The 26,955-nt window shown below is 39.7% G+C and overlaps 1 protein-coding gene across 1 annotated transcript in view; it reads right to left on the bottom strand.

Moving 5' to 3' along the window:
- LOC124632924 (sodium-independent sulfate anion transporter-like) overlaps positions 1 to 26,955 on the bottom strand; it is a 55,117-nt gene continuing 28,162 nt past the window's right edge. The window contains exons 3-14 of the mRNA XM_047167938.1: positions 22,457 to 22,645; positions 14,373 to 14,639; positions 12,132 to 12,259; positions 10,304 to 10,396; positions 9,561 to 9,759; positions 9,299 to 9,463; positions 8,923 to 9,110; positions 8,723 to 8,837; positions 8,470 to 8,615; positions 8,210 to 8,380; positions 1,110 to 1,284; positions 1 to 160 (exon numbers count right to left, since the gene is read on the bottom strand). Of these exons, the coding sequence (XP_047023894.1) occupies positions 159 to 160; positions 1,110 to 1,284; positions 8,210 to 8,380; positions 8,470 to 8,615; positions 8,723 to 8,837; positions 8,923 to 9,110; positions 9,299 to 9,463; positions 9,561 to 9,759; positions 10,304 to 10,396; positions 12,132 to 12,259; positions 14,373 to 14,639; positions 22,457 to 22,645 (1,838 nt within the window). The 3' untranslated portion in view covers positions 1 to 158. The remainder of the gene's footprint in view (positions 161 to 1,109; positions 1,285 to 8,209; positions 8,381 to 8,469; positions 8,616 to 8,722; positions 8,838 to 8,922; positions 9,111 to 9,298; positions 9,464 to 9,560; positions 9,760 to 10,303; positions 10,397 to 12,131; positions 12,260 to 14,372; positions 14,640 to 22,456; positions 22,646 to 26,955) is intronic.

The raw sequence follows: 26,955 nt of genomic DNA on the forward strand, positions 1-26,955 counted from the left end.
TTTTTAAAATAACCAACACGTTTATTTGACTGCGTCCCGCGGACCGTCAACACTTAGGCTACCTAACATAACTAGGCTAGTATAAATACATAGGTATCGCTAACAATACTGTGTCGTGTGTCAAGGTACTGGAGATCTGGGGAGACGGCTGCGCCAAGCTCTGCGGACATAACAATACCATGTTTAGTTTTTGCCTAATCACTCCTATCTTTTACATAGACAATTGAAACATGGACTTCATGCCACAAAGGTAAACCATTACGATTCCAAATGACAACATTGTTGTAAATTTCAGTAATTTTTTATAACCGTAGTTTTAGGATCTCACTACATGGTTATAAGCACAAAGGATTTCCTTAAAGTAAGAATTAGAGGCACTCCAAAAAACTCATCAAATAAAATAGTTGATAGAAAACGGTAGAATCTCAAATACGAGTGCGTGGGTTCGATTCCAGGTCAGGCAAGTACCAATGCAATTTTGATCATCCTTGGCAGTCGTTACGGGTAGTCAGAAGCCAGTAAGTCTGACAACAGTCTAACCAAGGGGTATTGGGTTGCCTGGATAACAGGGGCCCGATTCTCCTAATTTTACTTAAGCGACATACGATTCACGTTCGACTCGGTTCGACTGAGATCCAATCCCGACTCGATTACGATTGAGCGTACCTATGTGGCATTCCGCTATTTTTTCTTTGAAATAAACGTTTTTATCCTTTTCTGTCATTCAATAATGAATCATTTTGTCTGCAAATGATTTACGATTGCAATAAGATTGTAGAACGAACTACCGTATAAACCAAAATCACCAAAATAGCAGACCAATCGAAAACCAATCGAATGTTGTTGGAATACGATTGGTCTTTTATTAGTAGCAGAATGCCCGATATGGTTAAAACTGCTATTGTGATCATATTGCGATTCGATTTCTATTCGATTTTGACATTACTAACTTAGGAGAATCGGGGCCCTGGGTTGAGGATGTCAGATAGGGCAGTCGCCCTTTGTGAACATTGGTACCTACTCAGCTCCATCCGGTTAGGCTGAAAGCCGACCCCAACATAGTTGGGAAAACATAGTAGGATCGGTGGGTGGTCGCGTGGTGTACTCACAGACAGTCGGCGCGGCGGCGGCGAGCAGCAGGCGGTCGAGCTCGGCGCGGCACGAGCAGTGCAGGAACTCGCGCGGCCGCACGCCGCGGAACACCTCCGCGATCGACGGCTTCACGTTGTAGAAGATGATCGTCTGCCCGCGCGCGTGGAAGTCGTCTATCAGCGCCTTAATGCCCTGCGCGAACCACACGATTATACCAGCTCTCTTTAAGCTCGACAATAGAACTTATTCCCCTTCCGTTACCGTAACAGTGCTTACCGTGTAGTTCTAAATTGCCATAAAGTCATCACAAAGTACTAGGCACGCATAATACGGCGGTGGTGCTGCACAAGATTCGGAGCAAAAACGTGAGCAAGACAGCAATAAACGACAATCTCAACTTAGCTTGCCATAGAATAGTGTGACCCATTATACAGGGTGTGTTGTTCACAATCACATTAAATCCTATCGCATATACTTTATGATATATTATAAAGCTGAAGAGTTTGTTTGTTTGAACACGCTAATCTCAGGAACTACTGGTCCGATTTGAAAATTTATTTCAGTGTTAGATAGCCCATTTATCGAGGAAGGCTATAGGCTACTTTTTATCCCGGTACGGGAAGTAGTTCCCACGAGATGCGGGTGAAGCCGCTGGCAGAAGCTAGTACTTTATGATATTCTATGGCGAATTGTAAAAAAAATAACCATTCAGTGGACCACAGGAGTCATTTTTCGTCATTTTTCGAGTGACAGGGGAAAATGGAAGAGAATGACATATTGCGCCGATCCCAAGTAAAATTGGGAACAGGGCAGGGGAAAGAAGTCATTTTTCGTTTTTATAATTTACAACATCATTTGTAAAGCAGAGATAAAGTTAGGAGTATCGAATGTTTTGATCAGTTGATAGCTGTCAGTTTTCAAGGGAGAATTTAATTTGTTTATAATGACTGACTTTTATATGGTGTTCTAATTTTCGCACATTTTTATTCTACTTACTTTGTTTGAAAAATCATTTTATTTTATTTTAACGTATTTTTAAATTTTCTTTGTGTTGATCGACATTATAAAAACCTTCAAGAAGAGAGAACAGACGTGTATTGTACGCTCATTTTATTATGTTAATCGACTCGCCAACGCACCACCACACAGGTCGACAGTCTGACAACGACTGACTCCCCACCGCTCGATCCGGTATTTATAACCGAGTGACGTATGCGCACGAGGCGTCATAATAATGACATAACCTATACAATGATGCACATGTACCTGCATACACTACATCTCTCCCTTGTTGTTTTGATTTTAACCTTGTTTCAAAAAGTTCAACAATCAAACTCATAAATATTTTGGTAATTTCTTAAAGATCTATCAAACACCTGCAGCACAACAAAACCACGCTATCAGATCAGTCCACCGATCACACTGCCATCAAACTGATTTACTTTGTTCCGTTTCCATTTCATTTCCCTTTCCATTTAAGGAGACGACAGATATCGGTGATACTGCGGGACACTACATCCCTTCCCTTGTGAAATAAACATAAATAAAAATCCGTCCCTTTGCAGACGGTAACATACCAGCATCTGCTTCAGGCTCAACAAGACAAATTCGTAGCAGTGATATCAGGCCGGCAAGTTTAACTTCAGGTTTTGTAGCCGCTGTTCCGGCCCTGTATTATATCTACACTAGAGATGATCCGTCCATTTGGCAGACATCCCGCCAATCAGTCCATGTGAAATCAAGCAAATCTCAAATATTGCTGTACCTTCAGATAATGAGCACTCATCTTGCTTGGTTCGACTTCACTTAAAACTGATACAGAATGCATTGTTCCAAGGTAAAAGATCGGCATTAGGGTACCTCATCAATGCTTTTCACTCATTCAAAACCGTACAAGCCGTACGAGGAAAGTAATCACATAAGATCGTCCCAATTGAATGGTGACCTAGATGGACTGTTTCCAATTTGATGATGACCATATACTTTGTCACCCATTTAATGGTGACCACATACTTTGTCTCCAATTTAATGGTGACTCCATACTTTGTCACCCATTTAATGGTGACCACATACTTTGTCTCCAATTTAATGGTTTAAATTGTAGTTCTATGTACGAGTTAAGTACTTTGTGTGCCTTGTAAGCAAGAGAATGCTAACTCAACTAATTTTGGTAATATGTAGTTTTTAATTTGAGAGTGGAATATCAAAGCCTATCATTATCTCAGCAATGTAACAAACAATCTGGTCTTCAACCCTATTGATCAGCGCTGGTACTTTGCACGTTTCTGCTAGTACACTCGCTGAAATTCTGATATAGGCTTTAAATACCCTACATCAATGTATGTCCAATATCTAGTCAAGAAACTGTAAGCTTCTTAGCATTCAACACCCAACATATGAATACCATACTGCATATAATAGTGCGATAGGAATACTTATATTTCGGTTAGGCATCCAAGAACACTATTATCACCGGACATTGCGTTCTGTAATGTTTGTTTGCTTTTCCTAATGTGGTTTTCAAAAATTTAAGTAGTCAAAGAATTATTATGCTTTGATGGTAAGCTTTTTAGTGTCATGGTTACATATTGATTATAACGAAGGTGTAAAGTAACATTACGAATCAGATTTTAACTAATTAGAACCATATTATGCAACGAACGCACTTTAACAGGTGTCACTAACTTTGCACTATATATTTTGAAGCTGTGACATTCTGCATCACCATAAAATAGAAGAGTCCCTGACCCTCAACTCATGCTCTTCTTCCTTTCAACAAGGTGACAGCAGCTCACAAACAGTTTTCTAGTCGATGCAATTTTCCTTTTGCAAAACAACCGCTAACCTTTCTAAAACATTTGTCTACACATAGATAAATGTGGGATTCTAATTCTATATCTCAATTTCATGAGCAGCTATGCTGCTCTCATGTCATACTTGACCTCATCAATTTGATGATCAGCTTTGTGCTGCTTCCATTTTTAATATTTTACGCTTTTCCAATTTCATGACCGCGTATAGGTAACGTAATATTTTTTTTTTTTTTTTTATGTAAGTATAGTTGGCTGCATAAGTATGTTTATAGTTTCGTTCAAAAGCGCTTACCCTTTATTGCAGCTGACTTTATCTACGTTGTTTTAGTTAGACAACCAGAATATAAAAATATTATTATCTTTTATAGGGACAGCACCCAAGTAAATTTTTAAACGATTTGGTGACTAAGGGCAATTTTACTTCCTATACTTTAAGGAACACTTACTCAGATTATATATTGCAGTAGGACTTAGGAACTTAATAATATTTTAGTTATTATTAACCAAATGTCGACGCAACTGTGTAGTTTAATTAGCACAAAAGAGTAATAAATGTCGATAAATGTAAATAGTGATAAAGTTCTTTACCTCTCGTGCGAGTCCAATTGTCTTACGGTAACCTAAGATTGGTGTTCTAAGATCAATTATTATTAACCCTAACGCTATGGACACAAGACATTATTTTGTTAATAGATATCCATCCCACCACCCATATGGATCTTATCTTATGGGATGGGTTGAGGAAATTACACAACTTTATATTACAAGTAGGTGTGCACTTCAAGAATATATTAATGTGATGATTTATTAACTTGAGATCAATAAATGGATTCTATTTCATATACGTTCATATATGGTTATGTTATTCGCCCCTATGGAAGCATATTCTTCCACAACTCTCAATGTACTTATACTGCTTATTGGTACTGCAATACTGTAAAACATAATTTGCAAATAACAATATTATAACGAGGGCCACTTTGTTAAACTATTTGTAAACACCAATGTAAATCAATAAAAAAGAGGCTAAGATACCAATTAAAATTCATTCAAGCCTGAATCTTGAAGGTTTTAAAAGCACACGCAATCATCAACTTTTGAGAACTTGATTGCAACAATCATCCATGAGCTAATCATCATTAGACAGTTCCCAGAGTAAGTATCTACATTGGAACTCCTTCCAGGTATCATCCTTAAAAGATTTTTTGTCACAGATGAGAAGGCCCAGTTGGGTAAATGATGATGATGTCCTCCTAGCCGATTATCGGCTACGGCGGCTGTACTCACGTAAGGGGATTAGCCAACTGCGCAGGACATATTATAGTGCACAAGCATTTGCGCAGACACAGGTGCACTCACTGTTCCTTCACTCTCATAACCCGATGGGACGGCAATCCGACACGACCGGAAAGAGATCAGGCGCAGGACCGACATTTACGTGCTTTCCGATGCACGGGTGTATCAATCACCAACTTCCAGGCCCGACCCGGGAATCGAACCCGAGACCTCGTGCTCAGCAGCCGCGCTTGCGACAGCTAGACCAACGAGGCAGTTGGGTAGATAAAGTAGCATTGTCAAATAGTATACTTAGTTCCATATTCTTTTGATCTAAGAGTTTTATATCAACCTAAAGTACTGAAATTACAATTGTGAGCTAGCATGTTTACCAAAGATTCTATCTATTGAATACCAAAATCTTGATCCACATTTTCCAGCTAGTATTGCTGCTTGTATGCTGTTCTACTGTTCTGTATCTTCTGGAATATCTCTGTTGTATAACAACCTCTTTAATACAGCAAAATAAAGTAAAAGTATTGAAATTATACCTAGGGTGACTGAGCAACTGTTATAATTAACACTATTATGGGTAGGCAACCCACTAGAGGTGTTGATGGACTTGGATGTTGTGCATAGGTGAATACATACCAGTATAGCTGGGCGAGTTCTTCAACATCCATGGCCAACCCACTACGGTCCCTCAATGTGCTGTTTGTTTAACTAGATACCTAGCACATGTTTGTCATTTGTAGAACCGTTGAGTATATAACCCACCAGTTTGTTCTTGTAATATCCTCTATATTGCAAGCACTTGAATTAAGTTAGTTAAGTACCAGGACAATATAGCAGGTATAAGTTGTTGACTAGACTCTGAGAAGTTAAGTTTGGAAGCTTTTTATGATCCAAATCACCGGGCACAGAAAATATAAAAATTATCAAGATTTACTATTTAGTTGTTGCAGTAGTTGACAACTATCGCCAGATAATTTATGCGTGTACACTCAATTGAATGACCAGTAGACGTTCACTACCGTTAACTGTCAAGCTGTCACTTTAATGACCAGTAGATATAGACTACTGCCAACTGTCAAGCTGTCAATTTAATGACCAGTAGATATAGACTACTGCCAACTGTCAAGCTGTCAATTTAATGACCAGTAGATATAGACTACTGCCAACTGTCAAGCTGTCAATTTAATGACCAGTAGATATAGACTACTGCCAACTGTCAAGCTGTCAATTTAATGACCAGTAGATATAGACTACTGCCAACTGCCAAGCTGTCAATTTAATGACCAGTAGATATACACTACTGCCAACCATCAAGCTGTCAATTCAATGCCCAGTAGATATAGACTACTGCCAACAATCAGGCTATCAATTTAATGACCAGTAGATACACACTACTGCCAACCATCAAGCTGTCAATTCAATGACCAGTAGATATAGACTACTGCCAACAATCAGGCTGTCAATTTAATGACCAGTAGAAACACACTACTGCCAAATGCCAAGCTGTCAATCTAATGACCAGTAGATACACGCTACTGCCAACTGCCAAGCTGTCAATCTAATGACCAGTAGATATACACTACTGCTAACCGTCAAGCTGTCAATTTAATGACCAGCAGATTTTTGGAATAGAATAGGTCTTTATTTGCTTAGAATGCAGGCACTTACAAAATAGGATTGTAAACAACATAATAAGATCCGTGTACATTCCGCCTTGTTGGCATGCAAGCACAACAATTATTAAACACAATTGATTATAAGGCAAATAGGTTATTGTATTATATCCTCTAGGAAATCCCACCACTGCTAAAGTCGTCTTGACGACAATTCAACAACCAGCAACTTTATATTGCTTCCAATAAATGCCTATTATTGAATAAACTTTGATGCAGGTTTAAGAATGAGTAAACTGATCACCAAGTAATGATTTTGTATTATAAATTACTCATTTGATAAATATTAACACCTGCAATAAATATTGCTACTTCCATTAGAATTGTAACAAGGTAAACTTAAACAAAGAATTACGTAAAAAGATTAAAATTTGTTTGCAATTCGGGTGATACATACATGAACATAAAAGTTATGTATACTTTGTCATTCTACTCTCTTCCCTTCCTTCTTTCCTTTTGCTCTTTTTAATATGATTGAATATTAACATCGGTCAGAGGTTACTTGTTGTCAAAGCTTATTTAGCATACATTAATTTGGTATAGGCATGAATAGGACAAATTATTTAGTATAACCTTGTATATCAAATATTTTTCTGGATCACAGAACTAATAGGTAGTTCAAAATTATAAAAATTAGATAATAGGTAACTGTTGGTCCAAACACTCACGGTTTTATCCTCGTCGCCAATGTATTGTACGCTCATTTTATTATGTTAATCGACTCGCCAACGCACCACCACACAGGTCGACAGTCTGACAACGACTGACTCCCCACCGCTCGATCCGGTATTTATAACCGAGTGACGTATGCGCACGAGGCGTCATAATAATGACATAACCTATACAATGATGCACATGTACCTGCATACACTACAAGACGATAAGAAGAACATTCAGAAATTAGAAGAAAAGATTGAAGTTCTTGAGCGTAAAAATAGGCTGCTAGCTTGGAAATACGAAATGTACCAATCTGCTTGCAAGATGACAATAAATTTGAGAAAGAAGATGCAAGTTTGATAGTAAAAACCTTGACGAAAACTGTCGAGGTAGATATCCAAGACTGTGACATAAAAGATATTTACAGAATACAAAGCACACGGTCGCTCGTCAAAGTACGAGTATATGGAAGTGTCTGAATCTAAGCAGATTCGTTGTACAGTGGACTTGTCGCAAATACATAGATCTACCGCCCAAACAAATAGTCTTCCAAGATAAAGGTTCACATCCACGACTCGGCGCAGCTGTTGTCAGGTAGCTGCAAGCTTGCTGTGATCCCGTCGTTGGTTCATATGTGAACGTTATAAAATGTGTAAGGTATTTTTTATTGTGGCGGGTTCGTACCTTGGCGGCGGTGAAGTCGGCGGCCTGCACGTGCGTGGCGTCGAGCACGAGCGGCGTGCGGTGCGCGTGGCGCTCGGCCGCCTTGCGCAGCGCGCGCCGCACGAACTCCGCCGACGGGAACGACAGCGAGCGGTCCACCACCGCCACCAGGTGCTGGATGCCGTCGCTCGACTGCAACACCACAGGACGTAATGTCACTACCGAACTTGCTGGATCGTACTGCGTGACATTATCTAGACATGCAGCATATTGTAGCTTACCACAGCCGTGGTGACTTTGACGGACGGCCTGGCGGACGCGTACAGCAGGAACACTAGATTGACGGCGATGCCGATCACTATACCCAGCTCTAACCTCAGCATCAGGCACGTCACAAAAGTTACTACCGCCGGGATCAGGTCCAATTCTGCAATCACATTAAATTGCGTTAAAAATGGTGTTCGGTAAAAAAAACCCGTTTCGTTATTACATCAAGAAGTGTTAACATTTGAATTCCCAATATAATTCACTAACTTTTAGTCCTCCAAATGGGCTTGAATACATGCAGCTCCATCATGAACACAACAGCGGCTATAATGACAGCCGCTAGTGACGCTTTCGGGATGTAGTAGAAGTACGGCGTGAAGTACTGCGAAAAGAACAAGCGTGGTCAGCTCTCGCGACTGGGGAGGCAGTTGTGTGGCATCACGCGTGTCACATGTGGGAGTGCGCACCTGCAGCGACAGCAGCACGAGTGCGCCGGTGTAGAGGCCGCCGGCGGTGGTGGCGACGCCGCTGGCGTGGTTGACGGCGCCGCGGGACAGCGCGCCCGACACCGGCATGGAGTGCACCAGCGCCGACGCCATGTTGCACACGCCCAGCGCCACCATCTCCTGCGTCGCGTCCACGTACTTGCCTTCCGCTGCACGCAACAACAAACACGCATTTCATGGATTGCTATTTTATTTTATCTTACCTTCAATAAGGAGCGATATAGAGGTACTTACATATAAAGAACTACCTGTGGAACTACTTAATTATCTCTTCTACCGTCAATTACAAAGTAGGTATGTATTTTGCCTGAAGCTAGATAGTTGTGTGAATACTCACAGAATACTTTGGCGAGCGCGATGTTCTCGAGGATGGAGAGCAGCGGCACCACGAAGATGGCGGAGCCGAGCGTGGACGCCATCTCCGAGAACGTGTACGTGTGGTTGCCCACTGTGGCCGAGAACGGTGGCGCCGAGAACTCCGGCAGACCGGGCTTCACTTCTCCTGCAACACAACAACATTCAAATTCCAATTCATGATCTTTGGGCTCTCAAGATGGTCAGAGCTATGAGGACGTAGGTAAATGATAACATCAGTGAACCTGTGAGCACGAAGGGCGCCTGGCGCTGCGTGTCGAAGTAGTATGCGAGCGCGGCGCACAGCAGCACGACGAGGATGTTGCGCGTGGTGGAGAGGAACCACAGCGCATGCGCAGTCGCCCGCCGCAGCCGCGAGCCCGCGCCGCCGCCCTCCGCGCACTCCGGGTCCGGCTTCGGGTTCACTTTTATGTCTTTCACTTTCTGAAAACGATCATTATTCATTAATTTAAAATACTGGCTACTTTCACATTTCAATTAGGTCTTGCTAGCATCAGGCGCGGGGGCGCCACCGCCTGCATCACAAGGATCAACCCCTGCGCTCCGGCCATTATAAGGACCCTTCTCCACTAGGGGGAGGTATGAGGGGCCTGCCGTAAGGCGGGCAATCGCCGGTGGGGGACTGGACGCCATAGATTCCCAGACCCCCTCCACTCAGGCGAGGTCGGAGTGCCGCTGGGCCTTTTTAGTGGGTATACCGGAAACGATTTTACCGGGGAGTCCCACATACCCCTCTCCCGTCCCCCGACGGGAAGGGGATGCGTAATAGCATTTTTAGCCCAGCGACAACAAAAAAAAAAAAAAAAAAAAAAAAAAAAAAGGTCTTGCTAGCATCTTGGGAGTCTTTATGAACCGGAATAAAATGTGGTTTCCCCTAGGTCCAATAATCATTATAGGTAACTAAGCTACATAGTTTTTTACGGTTTTATCTCAATGTGTTCTTTGATAGAGAAAGTGTAAAACGTACCCTAAGTAGCAGCAGCACAATGATGCATGAGATGCCGAGCACGGAGTCCCACAGGCGCGTCTCACCGATGTGCTCGTACAGACCCGTCCATACCTGCAACGTCACAATATCATCACTGTTTATATTTAAGCATAAACTTATCGCGCAAGTCTTAACAACACGCAGAAACAGAATCTACCTACCATGCAGTGGCGGATTAAGAGTATCCGAGGCCCTAAGCACAGAGCCTGTGTAGACCCCCTATTACTTAAATGGAAATAGAAGGTTGAAGAAATTGACCGAGCAAAGCGAGAGTGATGCACATGTAGTTTCAAATGCGCGAGCGAAGCGAGCGCGAAATTTTTTTCGGACTCGTACGGAGGTAAAATTTATCCCAAACGTACTTAATTTTTTGTTTGTTGACAAATGCAAAAACGAAGGCACATAGTTTCTGAATACGCGAGCGAAGCGAGCGCGAAATTTTAATTATTTTTATTATAAACTCAGAACCAAAATTACGTACAATGTAGCCCAAACGTACTTAACTTTTAATTTGTTGACAAATGTAAAAACGAGGACATATAGTTTTTGAAAACGCGAGCGAAGCGAGCGGGAAATCTTGATTATGTTTTAAGACTCAGAACTAAAATTTCGTAAAAGGGCTACATTTCAAACCTTCATTTCTTTCTGTTGGACAAGTAAGATGGATAACGTAAGATCGATAACAACGTCCGCGGACTTAACCGGTGGTCCGCGGACCACTTGGAATGCCTCCAGGCACCACCAGCCCACCACCACCAGGACCACTGATCTAAAGCATCCAAAATTTTCGGATATGTTTGTTATATTGCACTCGTAGTTACAGCGTGAGCTTCCCAACGACTGTACGATAGCGACTTCGGAACGCTATCGTTGCCTATTAATTCTTTGCCCAACGATGAGTAGAAGCCGAAAAAAAATTGTATAACAACTGCACAATTGAAAAAAAAAATCACTGCGATCGTACAACAATCTACAGCACTGCGACCAATCAAGTTTAGAGGCGGGGGTGTATGAAGGGTCACTCCCGAACTGCTCGCGCCTTGTGATTTCGGATATATTGTGGATGGATCTCGATAAAATGTAGGTATAAAATGAAACGCCAGCAGAGGATGGAGGCCCCTGGAGAACAGGGGCCCCAAGCACGTGCTTGTTGTGCTTATAGGGTTAATCCGCCACTGCTACCATGATACGTATCTACGATACGTGTCAATCAATGAAGGTCGTTAGAAAGCGCTGACAGCACAACTCTCGCAAAAAGTTTCAAATTGTGTGAACAAAAAGTGCTCCTAATTATTTATTAACTGCACAAAAACTGTTGAATAAGCTCAGTACGCACTTTTGACAAACGCCTCCCAGTTGATTGCTGTACGTTCTACGATATTGGTAACATGACGCGGCACTTTTACACAAAGCAACAGGATATATACACATAACGCTAATCAATAAACTAAATGAGATTTTATTTAACATTTAATTAAATAAGATTTTTTTTTATATCCATGGTGTACTTTTAATTTTGTTTTTAACGAATCGAAGTTTATTCTTATTCCCTCAGATCAAAGTCCTGTCTATTGTGGACGATTATAATAATGGTTAGGAAAACAAAAGGTCTAAAAAGGTTGTCCGCAGCTAGGTCTAGGTTAAATTAAAGACAAGTTGTTACTATTTCACAGACTTCGAGTACACCTGAATGATATTTACGAAAAACCCAAGTAAGTAAATAAACTGTAGGTAGTAAGGAAAAGAAGTTTGTTAGTGTCGTAGTTTTAATTCGTTCATTAGGTAGGTTATATGTAACAAGTTTGACCTGCAAGAACTTGCCGCCGGGGAAGCTGAGGCCGAGGATGTCCTTGACCTGCGTGGTGGCGATGATGATGGCGGCTGCTGACGTGAACCCCACCGACACCGGCCCGCTGATGAAGTCGATCAGGAAGCCTGTAGATACCACAAACAATTGTTTATTACCAACCATTTCAAATCCGTGGACTACTCTTAACAGAATTAATACATAGTATTATATTTCCTTGTAAAGTTTGAAGGCAACTCTGGCGATTCATTAATTAATTTGCACTTAGTAATTCCGATCTTGGGTAGATTATCCATAACAATATTATAAAGCTGTTTGTTTCTTGCTTGAACGCATTAATCTCAGAAATTCATGAGTCGTTTTGAATATTTTTTTTATTCAGTCCACGATGACCAACCAATTAATGAACTCTATTGCTATAAATGAGGCACAGATTCGGGGCAGTGTCGCATCTCTGACTACTATTTATGACAATAAGCAAGTTTTTAAACTTCGTTAAAAAACGCCAACAATATGCACGTGATTCGAAGGAGTAAGTAATTTAGAAGAATTTAGAAGTGCTACAGATTTAGAATTTAATAAGAAGGTATATAACTGGTTGTGTGAGAGATGTTTTTATTCCATCAATGAATATCTTGAGTGTAAATTGTAAAACTTATTTAATTACTATAATTACTTTTAATTTAATATAATGTAATATTGGTAATATAATAATTTAATGAATAGAATTGTATTTAATCTTATTAATTGCATGAAATCTAAATTTAAGTGTGAAATTATTGTAACTTTATGTAATTGATTATTATTAGACAAATGTGTACTGCATGCTATGTGGAAGATGAAAAAATCTAAATATTTGCACGGCAGAAATGCCGAATATAGTGAAACCCTTAGATGTTAAGAACTGATGTTAACTACCTATATTCTTGCAAATAAATATATCATTCATTCATTCAATAGCAGTGAACAGTTTGATGAGAGTGGCAACTCTTGCGCACGAGCGGGCGCGGCGTAACACCCTGGCGCACGCAAGTGATTTGAAACGCGGTGCAGCGTCACGCCCGCCCGCGGCAAACTTATGAGATCGCAACTAGTCTAATTACTAATATGCTAATTGTGATAAACAGATAATTTTAAGTATTATGAAGATGTGATATTTCTTCTTAGTTAGTAAGTATGTAGTTAGTTTCGTTTGTTTTTGTGACTATGCTTATGTGAATGAACCAAGGTCGCGAAAGATGTCTGGTCATGACGGAAATAATAGCATTTCCCCCGGTGATAACATTTACCTCATTATTGTTTGTTAGCAGAACAAAGTAGCATGTTTGTTTGCGTGTTATTTTGAAAAAGAACAACAAAACAAACAGCTTCAGAGCAAACATTTCAGAGTAATGTGTAAGAATGGTAAATTGTTCCGCATTGTGCTGAGATTAGCGATGCTTTGTTGAGATAACACTGACTAACTCGATGTCACAATGGACTGAACACTGACATTCCTGAAGGCTGCGGGTGAATGCGCATGCGTCAGCGCATTTCGCAATGTTGCACGATTATGTTCTAGAGACAGTAGAAACAGTTCAAATCTCGTCTACTAAAAGAGTACCTATTTAAAATTATGTATATAAGAGTATCGTTTTAGTTGGTAAAAACACTGAATCCGGGTAGACAGGAAGCCGACCACAATATAGTTGGGAAAAGGCTCGGGAGATGATGATCTTTTTGGTCGGTAGATACATGCAAGCAACGCGCGGCGGTACAAATGATCTGTTTACTATTTAGTAAATGAACAACAAAACAGTGACAACAGTCGCAGGCGCACGCGGCGTATTGTTGAACTGTTCATATTGTTGCTGTCACAAACAGATGCGGAAAAATGCTCTTCGTTTCACTGTTCAATCAGTCGGCGCCTACGTATTATGTCACATTCAAAATTAGTCTACTTTGTGACAATTTCCTGAATTTTATGAAGCAATAATCTGAATTTTAAATTTTCAAGACTTCAATAATGGAGCAACATGTAAAACTGCAACTAGCCCACTGCAGGCATTGCATTAACAACGGATTACCACGATGGTTCTATTCATATATCAAATATTGTGTTATAGGTACTACGAGAGCCTTTTCAAATATATAGAAAGCTTATTATATACCACTAAAAAGGCAACGCCTGAACTTTGCTTGATTCCCTGCATGGAAGAAGGGTGCACCGCTACTGAGTAAAATGATGGAACATATACTGACCGAGCTGCAGTATCCCCATGAGCAGCTCCACACAGCCGGACAGGAAGGCGAGCAGCACGGCGAACTCGGGGCCCAGGCCGTGCAGGTTCTCTCTCGTGAGGATGGCGGCGATGGCCGTGGGCCCGATGGCCGAGTCCTTCACCGAGCCGAACACCGTGTACACGAAGCACGCCATGAACGACGAGTACAGCCCGTACTGCGGCGGCAGGCCCGCCACGCCCGCGTACGCTATCGCCTGCGGGATCACTGTCAGGCCCACTGTTATACCTGAAGAACATAAAACGTTCACGTTACACTTCAGGACTTGTGATACACGCAAAAGGATTCCACAAATAAGCCATAGCTGCTTGTTTGACCAATACTTTTCTTCCAATATAACAAAGCTGTTCGTAGCCGTAGCATCTTAGCAGTCATGTGCTACGCCACTGCTACGGCTACGAGACTACGAAAAATACATTTTGGGATACTGAACTAAATAAATAACTACAAACAGAATTTGTTTTTGGTAATAGTTGTTTCGGATACAATTTTAATTAATGATTTGTACTTTTAATTAGTTTTTCATCAACTAAATATTTGTGCTATATATACATTTATACATATGTAGTAGGTAATTTGTAAACTTGGTAATTCTTTCTAGCGTGTCATTGAATTTATTCAAGTTTTTCTGAAGTTGGGCGTTGTCAGTGATCATTAGATCGATACAGTTTTTATGATCGATCGACGAACAATTCCAATGTCGATGAAAGTGGGTAATTGTCACGAAACAAAAACTTTGACCTGACGATAAGTGATTATTTGATCGAATACATCAATTATAAACCAAGGTTCAGTGGTGAAGGGATGCCGGAGTCTGCACAGAAGGATGAACCGAACAACAGACTACAGTTTGTGTCAATGTCAACGTTCACAATAAAAATGGGTAACAAGTTAATTGAAAACTATCTGAGGTCGAACTCGAACTAGCAGTTGTGTACTAACTGCAAGCAAAACTTAAGTATAAAACATTTAAGTAAATTTTCAGTTAGGGTTTAATTATTATTATCACATTGTTTACTATTTTCTGCTAAGTTAGCATTTATAATTTCGAATGACTTTTTGTTGCTTAACAAAAAGTAATCGCAACAGAGATGAGAAGCTAAGAACAATAGCTTTCTTTCAGCAGTGTTTAACATTTAATGGTTATAATGAAGTGATAAAAACTAATAAGGTAGACAGTACTTAGGTAAGTTGTCCTGTAGTGCAACTACAATGAATATTGCATAAGATTCATTAGTCAGGGCTGGTGACATCCGCTGATCTACCTCGCTCTGTTGGTGAGCGTGATCACTTCTGTCTCCAGCGTCTGATGGTTTAATTACGACCGTGATATTTAATGATTTCTTATTTAACTGCTTCATAACTATTTGGAGAAAACAATAGTTATAATACCTAGAAAAGCAAAATTGAACTACGCGATTAGAAATTGCTCTGTAATGATCGTAAAGGACAGTCGCGGCCCGATAACTGTTTTGCGTACTTGGAGCTGAGTAGCGAATCTGTTTACGATTAAAGCTATGTATTTTGTATTCTCGCTGTTGAACATATGAAAAGGTGTATAAAAATATATGAAAGACAACGCAAACGTGTAGTGCGCGATTTACGAAATCAGTCTAGATTTAAACTGAAAAGAAATCGGGCGGTGTAGAGGTAATGGTTGCGACACACTACAGCGCAACACAATGCCTGTGACGACACGCTCCGCCGGGCCTCAATGCACCTGCTCTCAATACTTTTTGTACCTTATCGCAAGGACGCAGAGTTCATAGTCCCGTGTTTTTGTTACGCTATTGCAATGCATTCCTGCGGTAATAGTGCAATTTTCAAATAATATAATTGAGGTCAATGCACTCGGCTCGATTAAATTATTCGCTGTTATATCCACTGATTGTTTTATTGGGTGTCTGATATTTCCGTAGCAAATAGTAGCATCAACAGGACATGGGATGTCCCAGCCACGACTGTGTCACTGTAAGAGAGCTGGATAATGTAATTACATAAGTACATTCAATCATCCAATGTTTAACTAAATTACTGCATTTAATTCCTATGTAAAAATAAACATAGTAGCCGGCGTAATAGACGTACTTTACATTATTGTAAACTAAACTATTTCTTAAACAATACGTACAATATATTTTCTGCTTCAATGAACATACTTCGTTACGGTATTTTCCCTGCATAGCAGTACCTAGTATATCTTACGTTTTGTAACATGTTGCGTGAATCATAGGAGTGTTGTCCACTGATGCATATCATACTCGTCACTATGTTCGTGCACAAAACTGTGCATTACATCCACATCATTGGTTTTTTTTTGCATCATCAGTATTTAAAATTTAGCTTAATAAAACATCTCTAGTCAAACAATGAATAGGTATGTAGCTCGACAAACAGTTACTATTGCATACCAGAATTTTCTTAACACATATTATGAGCTATTATTTGCATTCCTCCGCAGGGTGAATGAGGCTTTATGAATGCTGTACAATGGTGGTCTGTGCACCTCAAACAAAACGTGGATACCGCTAGGCGCCTCGTCACCCGCAGACACAACATACTGTACCACAATATACTATATGTGTACGTACATACATATCCACGCAATGCACTGTTGTTAATAGTTCTTAGCTAAAACGAATTGTGCCGAGGTTTAATTTCCATAGGTCGTATGGCGACACAACTAGGTATGTAATTACGGGGCACAAGATTGGCTAGAACATTCTTCATATTTTTTCATTGAAGGTTGAAAAACTCTCCTACATTACGAGAAGATGAGCACTATCAACGCTTACCCATAGGATTGACATCGATTACAACACACCTAGGTTTACTTCAGTGTTACTGGCATCCAATATAAAGTATTTAAATGACGTTATTATCAGTATAAGGAATGCTCCTACTCGCAATACCGTAATGGCTAGCACGTAATAACGGTACACTATTCTATTTGGTAAGTGCTAATGTAATCATACGTCATGCTGTATCTATCTGTGCACATATTTAGGTAGGTGTACAGTAACCGGAGCAGCATTCTTCTGTGTAACAAGAAACTGTAAATATGAGCCGAACAATTAGGAGTATGTGTCCTTTATAATAATAATATAATATAGCCTTTTATTACCGAAAACTTAAAAGTAAGTAACAAAGAATAAAATCTTACGGTAAACTTATCCTTTAAAAAATTATGAAAACTATTTACATGCATGCAGTTACAGAATGTCTCTGACTTCGGTGTGCCTTACGGCAAAGGCCTCCTCCAACTCTTTCCACTGTTTCCTGTCCGTGACTACTCTCATCCAGTGAGCTCCTAACGTGAGTTTTAGGTCATCCTCCCACCTTCTTGCTTTACGTCCTCTACTCCTGAATCCATCCCTTGGGTACCAAACTGTCACCTGTTTGCTCCATTTCTCCCTTTTACATCTTAGCATATGGCCAGTCCACCTCCATTTAAGTTGATCGATGCGTGACAGTATGTCGGTTAGTTTGGTTTTGTTCCGTATATCTGCACTTCTAACTCTATCTTTTAGCTTTAACCCTAGCATGCTTCGTTCCATTCCTTTCTGGCATCTTTCTAGTTTTTCTCTATGGTGTTTCGTCAGGGCCCAGGTTTCGCAGCCGTATGTGATGCAGGGTAAGATGCAGGTATCAAAAGTCTTCTTTTTGATCTTTATGCTCAGTTCCTTACTTTTCATCACTTCTTTCAGCGCCCAGTACTTTTTCCACCCAGTTGCGATTCTTTTGTCTATTTCCTTTGACATTTGGTCGTTTGGCGATATTATCTGTCCTAGATATACATATTCTTCTACATATTCGATTTTTTGTCCATTGTCTGTTATGTCTATGTGGGTTGAATTAGTCATCAATTTAGTCTTAGTGCGGTTTATTTCTAGACCCACTTCACTGCTTCTACTTATTAAGGTTTCTATCATGTATTCTAGTTTTTTAGGGTCTTCCTCCAATATAACAATGTCATCTGCAAATCTTAGGTGAGTCAGTCGTGCCCCGTTTATGTTCAGCCCCAGATGATCCCATTCCAATTTTCTGAACATTTGCTCAAGCACTGCTGTAAACAGCTTTGGTGATAATGGGTCACCTTGCCTGACACCTCTCTCTATGGGAAAAACGTTTCCTGTGGATTCCAGCCTGATACAAGCCTTGCTTTCTTTGTAGATATTTTTGATGATATTTACGTAAGTGCGTTCGATCCCCTGCTCTCTTAGACTCAGCCATACCTGTTCGTGTATCAAACAATCAAATGCCTTGGAGTAATCTATAAAGGCCAGGTATATGGGCTTGTTGTATTCATTGTATTTTTGTATGATCTGTTTTATCGTATGTATATGGTCGATTGTACTGAAGTCTTTCCTGAATCCCGCCTGTTCCACTGGTTGGTTTTCATCGAGGCGGTTTGATATTCTGTTTAGGATTACTTTAGCAAAGACCTTGTATACATTGGAAATAAGGGATATGGGTCTGTAATTTCCCATTTCGTCTTTTGGACCTTTTTTGTGTATAAGAATTATATGTGATTCTGCCCAATTTTTTGGAATGATGCCTGTATATAGTGTCTCGTTAAAGACCCGTGTTAGTATTGGGCTGAGTTCATTGATTGTTCCTCTCATAATTTCATTCGTAACGTTGTCTGGGCCCGGAGCTTTTTCCATTTTTTGACTTTTTATAGCCTGTTCTACTTCACATTTTAGTATTTGTGGTATAACTTCAGTATCTTGGATTCTATCTATTTCTATAACTTGTTCTTCATCAGGTAGGTGTGATTGTGGTTGGTCAGAACTGAGTTTTTGATACAGTGATCGGTAATAGTTAGTTGCAATGTTTTGAATTTCGATGCGGGAAGATGTTGTCTGTTCTTTATCTTTCATTTTTGGTATCCATTCTTTTCCCTTTTCTCGGAGTTCTTTGAGCGCCTTTCTTGTACCTCCTGTTTTGATGATGTGCTCCTCTAGGGTTTTGGTTCTTCTGTTTATCCTGTCTTTCCTCATATTCTCGCGAATTTGTTTACTAAGATTACAGATTTCTTTAAGTTTATTTTTCTTATCCTTGTCCTTTGTTAAGTTTCTTCTATCTTCGATTAATTTTACAGTTTTTTCACTTAAATAAGTTGTCTTGCTTTTGTCTTTTTCTATCACTGTATGTTTTTTGAGCATATTTTCTATTTTCTTATATTTTTCGTTTAAGTCTATATCTGAGGTTATGGATTCTTTCAGGTCCTCTATAGTGTCTGTTGAGTCCTTCTTCTTACTTGTTGCTTTCAAGTGGTTTATCTGTATTGCTTTTGGTCGAGGATTTTTTGTGCTCCCTTCTTTTAGACAGCTACGTACCATACGGTGGTTAGTATTAAAATTTAGATGTTGTATTACTCCTGTGTCACTAAATGCTCTCACTTTGTTGGTAATTATGTAGTCGATTTCGTTTCTAGTCTTTCCGTCCGGGGATATCCAAGTCCACTTGTTTTTAGGATTTTTGCGGTACATGGAATTTAGAAGTCTTAAGTTATACTCAAGTAAAAGTTCAACCAATTTCTCTCCGTTTTTGCTTCTTTTTCCTCTTCCAAATTTCCCTATTATATTTTCTTCTCCTGGTTGTCGAGCGCCTACTTGAGCGTTGAAGTCGCCCATGAGCACTATATTATTTCCCGAGTATTTTTCTATGACTTCTCTCAGCCTGTCGTAAAAGTTTAATATTTCCGTTTTTGTTGCTTGTTCTGTCGGCGAGTATATTTCGATGACTGTCCACTTTTTGGGATGTTTTGGTAAGTTGAGGTGCAGTAGGGCTACTCTATCCGATATTCCTTCGAATCCTATAATGTGGTTTTTTAGTTTTATGTTTACCAAGAACCCCACTCCTCTATGACCTGCGACTTCACCTTTGTGATACATGATATAGTTACCTCTCTCTTCTATTCCCTCTCCCAATCTCCGCATTTCGCTTATACCCAGAATGTCCCACTTGATGTTTCCGAGTGCTAACTCTAGCTCTTGTAAACTCTCTGTTGTTCTCAGTGTTCTTGTGTTTAATGTACATAGATATAGACTACATTGTTTTTGAGTGTCTTTTTTTGTATTGGTTATAGTAGGTTTTGTTGGAGGGTGTTGGTCGGATTCCCCCACGGTGACCAGCCGGCTGGGGGGACAGTTTATTAAAGTTTTTCTCATTTTTGTGCTTGTTATTGTTTTTTCATGTTGTTTTATCCGGTCGGAGGGGGCCTCTACTTGTTTTTTGGCAGCTCCGGCATCGAGTTTGATCCATCACGTGAAACATATGCTAAAATACTTGGTTTAATTACTTCCCTTGCCGAGTTTAGGGATGTCGTTGTTTTAACTGTACTTTCCGTGTTTAGTTTTTTCTGGGCCGGGGTGCTTGGTGACTTTGTGTTCCCTCTCTTCCTTTTTTCGCGGTTATTGATCTCCGGTTTTTTAACAATCAGTTTATCGTACTTTATGAACGCCATGTTTCCAATTTTCCTTTCCTCTTCCACTTGCAGTTGCAGTTGTTTGCGCTTTTCTAATATCTCTTTTGGAAAGTCTTCCTTGATGTAAATTCCATCTGGCAAGCGAGCTTTGTTCCGTAGAATCAAATGTTTTTTCCACGTAGTTGTGAGAGTGACAACAACAGGTCGAATTTTATCTTGTTCTTTTTTGCCAATTCTATATATATTACTGATTTCGAAAACTTCAAAATGCACTTCCATTTCCATAATAATGTCTCTTATGCAGTCCACTAAGTCTGTTTCAGTTGTTGCTTTTCCTTCTTCTATGCCAAAGAATATAAGATTATTTTTGCGCTTATCCTTATCGACGTTTTTGAGTTTTGACTCTAGTTCATTTATTTTATTTTTAAGTTGGAAGTTTTCCTCAGTTATTGCTTTTAACTTTTCGTCCAGCACCGCCATGACGTTTTGTGTGACTGAAGTTGTTATAAGATTTGTTTGTTTGTCTAACTTTTCGTCTAATTTTGCCAGTAGGATTTCCATACTTTTATCCATTTTTAGTAGTTTTGTGAAAAATGACTATGGTAACACTTATTTTGTTTTTTGTTGCAGCAACACTCTAGGTGCTGTCAGTTGTCCTTGTTAGGTTGGTACTACTGTGACGTTCCACTCTGTTGTCTATGTGATGTGCAAGGAAAGTCAAATGACATTTCTTTTATAGGTTAGAATGTTTACACAAATTGTTGGGTTTTGTTTGTCTGCAATTTTAACACTTTTGTTTTTGTTTTTGCACTGATCACAAGTTGTGTTCTTTGTTTGAGGGAAAAGTTCATTTGACGCACTCAGATAGCACTTTATAACACTGTTTATAATTATTTTTCGCGGAGCACTTTGACGTATGTGTTGACTTGTAGACACCCGGAACCGGAAAATATGTGTCCTTTACGATCACATATTGTCAGTATGAGCTAAGAGCTCGGGTCCGCTTATCAGCACGCCATACTATAAATTGGTGTTTATGCCGCAGTCGGTAATCGCGGCGTTTCCGAGTGAACACAATTTCACACGGCCACACAATGCGCATAATTAAATCGCCAGTCAAGCGCATCGCCGACACACTTTGTAGTTTTGTGCGCCTTTTCAAGATTTTTCATGTTTGATGACTGAGCCGAATGAAAGTGGGACACAATCATAATCCTAAAGAGGTTTGGTTTTCTCGGGTTACCTACCTGAGACATGGATCTAGCAGTTTGACCTCAATCCTGTAGGTTGTGAAAAGGGCATTTATTTACCTAGATTCAGAAATTGCAATCTGGGCCGTACTTATCATCCCACTAGGTATTAGAAAAGTTTGTACAAGGGCTCCTTCTTGTAGATAGCTGAGCCGTGGGCAAGTCCCAGTTTTATCCAGTACCTAAGAGAAGCCTGCTGCCAATTCATGAGGAAAAAATGACAGGCATATAAGGGAATTTGATGGCCGCCCATTACCGTACAAGAAGGACTGGTAACTTTTGGTATATTTTGATTGACTACTATTTTTGAACCTGTTTGAAAAGTCCCATTATTGGGAGATGGGTGGTCACGCAGTACTCACCAGCAATGATGTCGGCGAGGCCGTTTCGTGGCGTGTACTTGGGCAGCCACTGCAGGATGGGCAGGCGCCGCATGAGCGTCTTGGTGGAGCAGCATGCGCGCGCGCGCCTCGCCGCGTCGCGCCGCCACCCTGAGCCTCGCTCCGCGCCCTCCTTGTGTGGTAGCGACCCGTTGTATGTGCCATTTGTGTCTGACAAATAAATAAATTGGTAAACATACTGTCTCCAACTGCTAAAAGGGAAAGAATAAGGCCGACAGCCTCAAGTACAGTGAACTGCAGAGTTCTATGGACGCGCATACACGAAGTGCTCGAGCAGTTGCAACTGATTCGGGCGGTCGACAGCTCGAAGCTGTCGCCCCTGACTGCTTCAAGCGGTACGTCAGGTCCGTGTATTGCCGACCTAAAGAATGTGAACATGCTGCAGAAGAATGCTCTTTTTCTTGTCCAAGTTCTTTGTTCGTTCGACTTAACGCACCCAGTATCAACGGCGGATCCAGGGGGTAGGTCACAAGGTCATGACCCCCCCCTGGGCCAGGTTCAAGACTTATGAGGACCAATAATTGAAATGGTTAAACACGATGTTTTATATTTTTGTTATAAGTACTTATAAGATAATTTTTATTCCGAGTGAATAGGTAGATACCTACATAGTTACAGGTTGACTAGTTTTGCTGAAGAATTCGTGCTCGCAAAGCTCGCTCTCTATTCTTTATTTACTATTTATCCGTACCCAAAAGGAGGAAACGGGACCCTGTTACTAAGAATGCGCTGTCCGGGTCGTCTACATTACATGCTGTATCTCATGCAGGGCCGTCTTAACCTATGGTGCAGGGTGTGCGAATAACCTGGGCGCCTCGATATATGGAAATTATGAAGAAATTACACCCGTTCGATAAGGAAGTTCCACATTGTATCATGATACTGACAAAAAAGTCGCCTTCGCTTTGTTGGATTGATTATTTTTAACTTTAACATCCTCAAACTAAGTGAAAAAATTCTATATCGCTACGCTCGCGAGTAAATGACTATGTCTGTGCTGTATTTCGGATTGTTTATTATTTTTATTGACGCACTGAATCAACGAACGCAATTGGCACTCGCTGTAATCATGGTTCCTTTTTATTTTTACGTAATTCCCAGTCTGATTTGTGAGTCTTCAAACAAATAATTTTAAAAAGTTCGCGCTCGCTGCGCTCGCGGCTACTTGTTGCTTTACAATGTACTTGATCACGTGCTTTTGTGTCGTAGGCTCAAAAAATTTCGCGCTCGCTTCGCTCGCGCAATATTATACAAGGTGTTGATTTGCATTTGTGCCATACGTCAGGAGGAGGACATAAAATACGTATATAATCGATTGGAATTGCAGTAGGCGGGAAATATCTAATATGCACTGCTTTTTTTGTCATTGTAATGTCGTAATATTTCAGAAGTAATCCAATTTTATGAATAATCGCTGCGTATGCTTTGTGTGAGGGCGCAGCACGGTTTTAAGGCCAGTAACACACGCGCCAAGTTTAAATACGGCTAGATGACATTGACGGAATTCCGAAAAAAAAAATAAAAAAAAACGTACCAATTTTTTTTTTGATTTGGGTTGAGAATCCTTAGCATAATTACATCCTTGAATATGGCACGGATGCAAATCAACAGCTTGTATATACCTTGCCTTGATAACTTCATAAGTCAAATATAGCAAAAAAATATATTAATGGAGTCCTCAAAAACAAAACAGTTTGCGCTTCCGACTGCTTGTTACTTTACAGCGCTTTTTAAAACTTAGGAACTTTTTGTGTCCCAAAATTTAAAAATTTGCGCGCTAATTTTTACAATAACGTTGTCCTGTTTTTAGTTCTTATTTATATTCCTTGTAAAGTACTTCGATCAGTATGTACTACTCAACGTGTTTCAATAGATACATAGGTGGCGCTTGGGTGATGATTGCACCCAGGCGCTACATGAGCTAGAGACGGCCCTGATCTCATGAATCCTTACCAGTAAGTAAGACAATTGAAGTTTTCACAGAAAATGTTTTACTGTTGCTGCAATAAAAAACGTACGCACATTTTCTGCGTACCTACACAATACTTTTCAAACGTTTAGTCTTCAACCTGAAAAAATTCTCGCGCTTGCTATGATCGCGCTTTCTTGTATTTGTGCTGTATATTTGTTATACAGCAAGAAAGTGTTTTTATCTACTTTTAGTCCTCGAACTGAATAAAAATTTTCGCGCTCGCTTCGCTCGCGCTTTTTTCAATTTCCCATCTGTGATTATGTCCAAGAAATCGCGTTCGCTTAGCTCGGACCATTTTCTACATAAAAACACTTTTTTAACCTTAGTCCTCGACCTGAACAAAAATTTTCGCGCTCGCTTCGCTCGCGCTTTTTTGTTTGGCACGTCTGTGTGGTATTAATACGAGAAATTGCGCTCACTCTGCTCAGGCCATTTTCTACATGAAAACACTTTTCTTAACATTCGTAAAAATTTCGAACTCGCTACGATCGCGCTTATTGTGTTTATACTACTACTTTTAATATTAAAAGAAACATACGCTACAATATAATACTTTTTGTGACTTGACCACGACTGTGTGACCCCCCCCTGGCGCCGAAGCTGGATCCGCCCTTGCCCAGTATAGGTGTCGTACAGGAAGTATTAAAGAATCTGTAATATCCATTCATATTATACTTAGTAGAATTTAATTGACTGCAATTTAAACAAAGGGTCACATTATCTAGAAGCAAGTCACTGACCCTACTACTGTAAATTCTTGACTTAGATAGAGACCGGCACACGGCGGGCATCATACAGTATTTACAGTAACCGTATCGTAAGCATGTTGGGCTCATAGGCGCAGCGTGCTAAAGAAATGGCTAAGTGCGAAGTGTCTAAGGTGACCATGCTTTCCTTTAACTCAAGTTTGTTTTAATTTTATTCTACTTCTTACGTTTCACGAGCAATCTAAAAGATTTATTTATGGTTTTTAATAAAATAGTCATATTACGGGTGTTTTTTTTAATAGAATATCGATGACAATAAATTATTAATTTATTAAAATTGTTTGTTATCTATTCTGAGATAATACGTATTGCATCTTCTGCGGATAATGTTTATGATGTTACATGATTACAGCGCTGACAGCAGGGGTGCGGGGAAGCCTGTCGCCAGTGACACCCGCTGCCCACGCGGGTGTCACGTATCATGTTCCGACATTATTCACGAGTCACGGCGACCACCGCCGATACATCTTGTAAACCTATACCATATTAGATGGATTCGATAATGAATGGATCTGTTACTTGATGCGTATTTGTTTACTTATACACTATGTATGTAGGCGATGGTAGGTGATGCTGTGATGTTCAGTGACCTCTGCGCAATTTGCAAAATTCAGGTCAAATGTTGTACTTCATAGTTCAAACCAAAATATGATGATAAGTCTTTATTGTATTAGGAAATAAAAATAAAATATATTAATTTGAACACTAGACTCCAATTTCTAGGCACAACAAAGTTTGAAGAAAGTTATAAAAATTCTTGTATTGTCAGATGGTCATGGTCACCCCAGAATTCTTAAAACTTCGGTTAAATTAGATAAGCAACGTAACAGTTAGGCGAAGGTCAGGGTCGCGGTAATCAGCGGATGTCGTAACTACGTACCTAAACAGTTCTTTAGCTAACTGTCACAGTTACTGTTATGCTTTAACTGGGATTACTGATCACATTAAAGTAATCAATGAGTAATTGTTACCTAATAACATTAAAAAATATAAAAAAATCTTCTAGTTAATAGGGAGCTCTCAAGGAACCGTAGGAGCATATAACGTTACAATTTTACAATGCAATCAAAAGAGTTACAAACTAAATAAAACTAAATAAAACTTGTTTTTCGTAATTCTATTAAAATAACTTGTCTCTAGTTATTTTTTTGCTGTTAGATAAATAGGAAACAAAACTCATTATAAATGAAAAAAAAGCTTCTTATCATAATGAATTTAGTAAACAATATATATCTTAATTGAGTCATTATAAAAATACTACTGTTTTACCTACATCGAAGTTTTATAAGCATGTTGTAGTTATCGTGTTAAGAGTTAGGTTTATTTCCGTGACGACACACGGGCACATGTGGGTCTGAAATCGGTCCTTATTCCGTACCTACTGTTAATGCAGAGATCTAAAGCCATCTGGCTTTTCTGTTTTACCTAATGAGAACCAAAAAATCTAGCAATACACAATAGGATACCTATAAGACATGCTACTGAAGATAAAATAATTAGGCAGCATAAAGATCTCTTATGTTAAGTAGTTAGTAATCAAAGTACTTGCTCTAGTTGGACAGCTGTGCAAACAATAAAACATTGTCACTCTGAAATCCTACACTTTTGACAACAGTCATGAATTGATTCAGCTGAATATCTTTAATAGATTTTGGTGTTACCTACTTCCGTGATACATACTTTCAATTTATTTTCGAATTAAACCTAAAGTTAAATAAAAA

The sequence above is a fragment of the Helicoverpa zea genome, chromosome 9, assembly GCF_022581195.2.
Source record: "Helicoverpa zea isolate HzStark_Cry1AcR chromosome 9, ilHelZeax1.1, whole genome shotgun sequence".
NCBI lineage: Eukaryota > Metazoa > Arthropoda > Insecta > Lepidoptera > Noctuidae > Helicoverpa > Helicoverpa zea.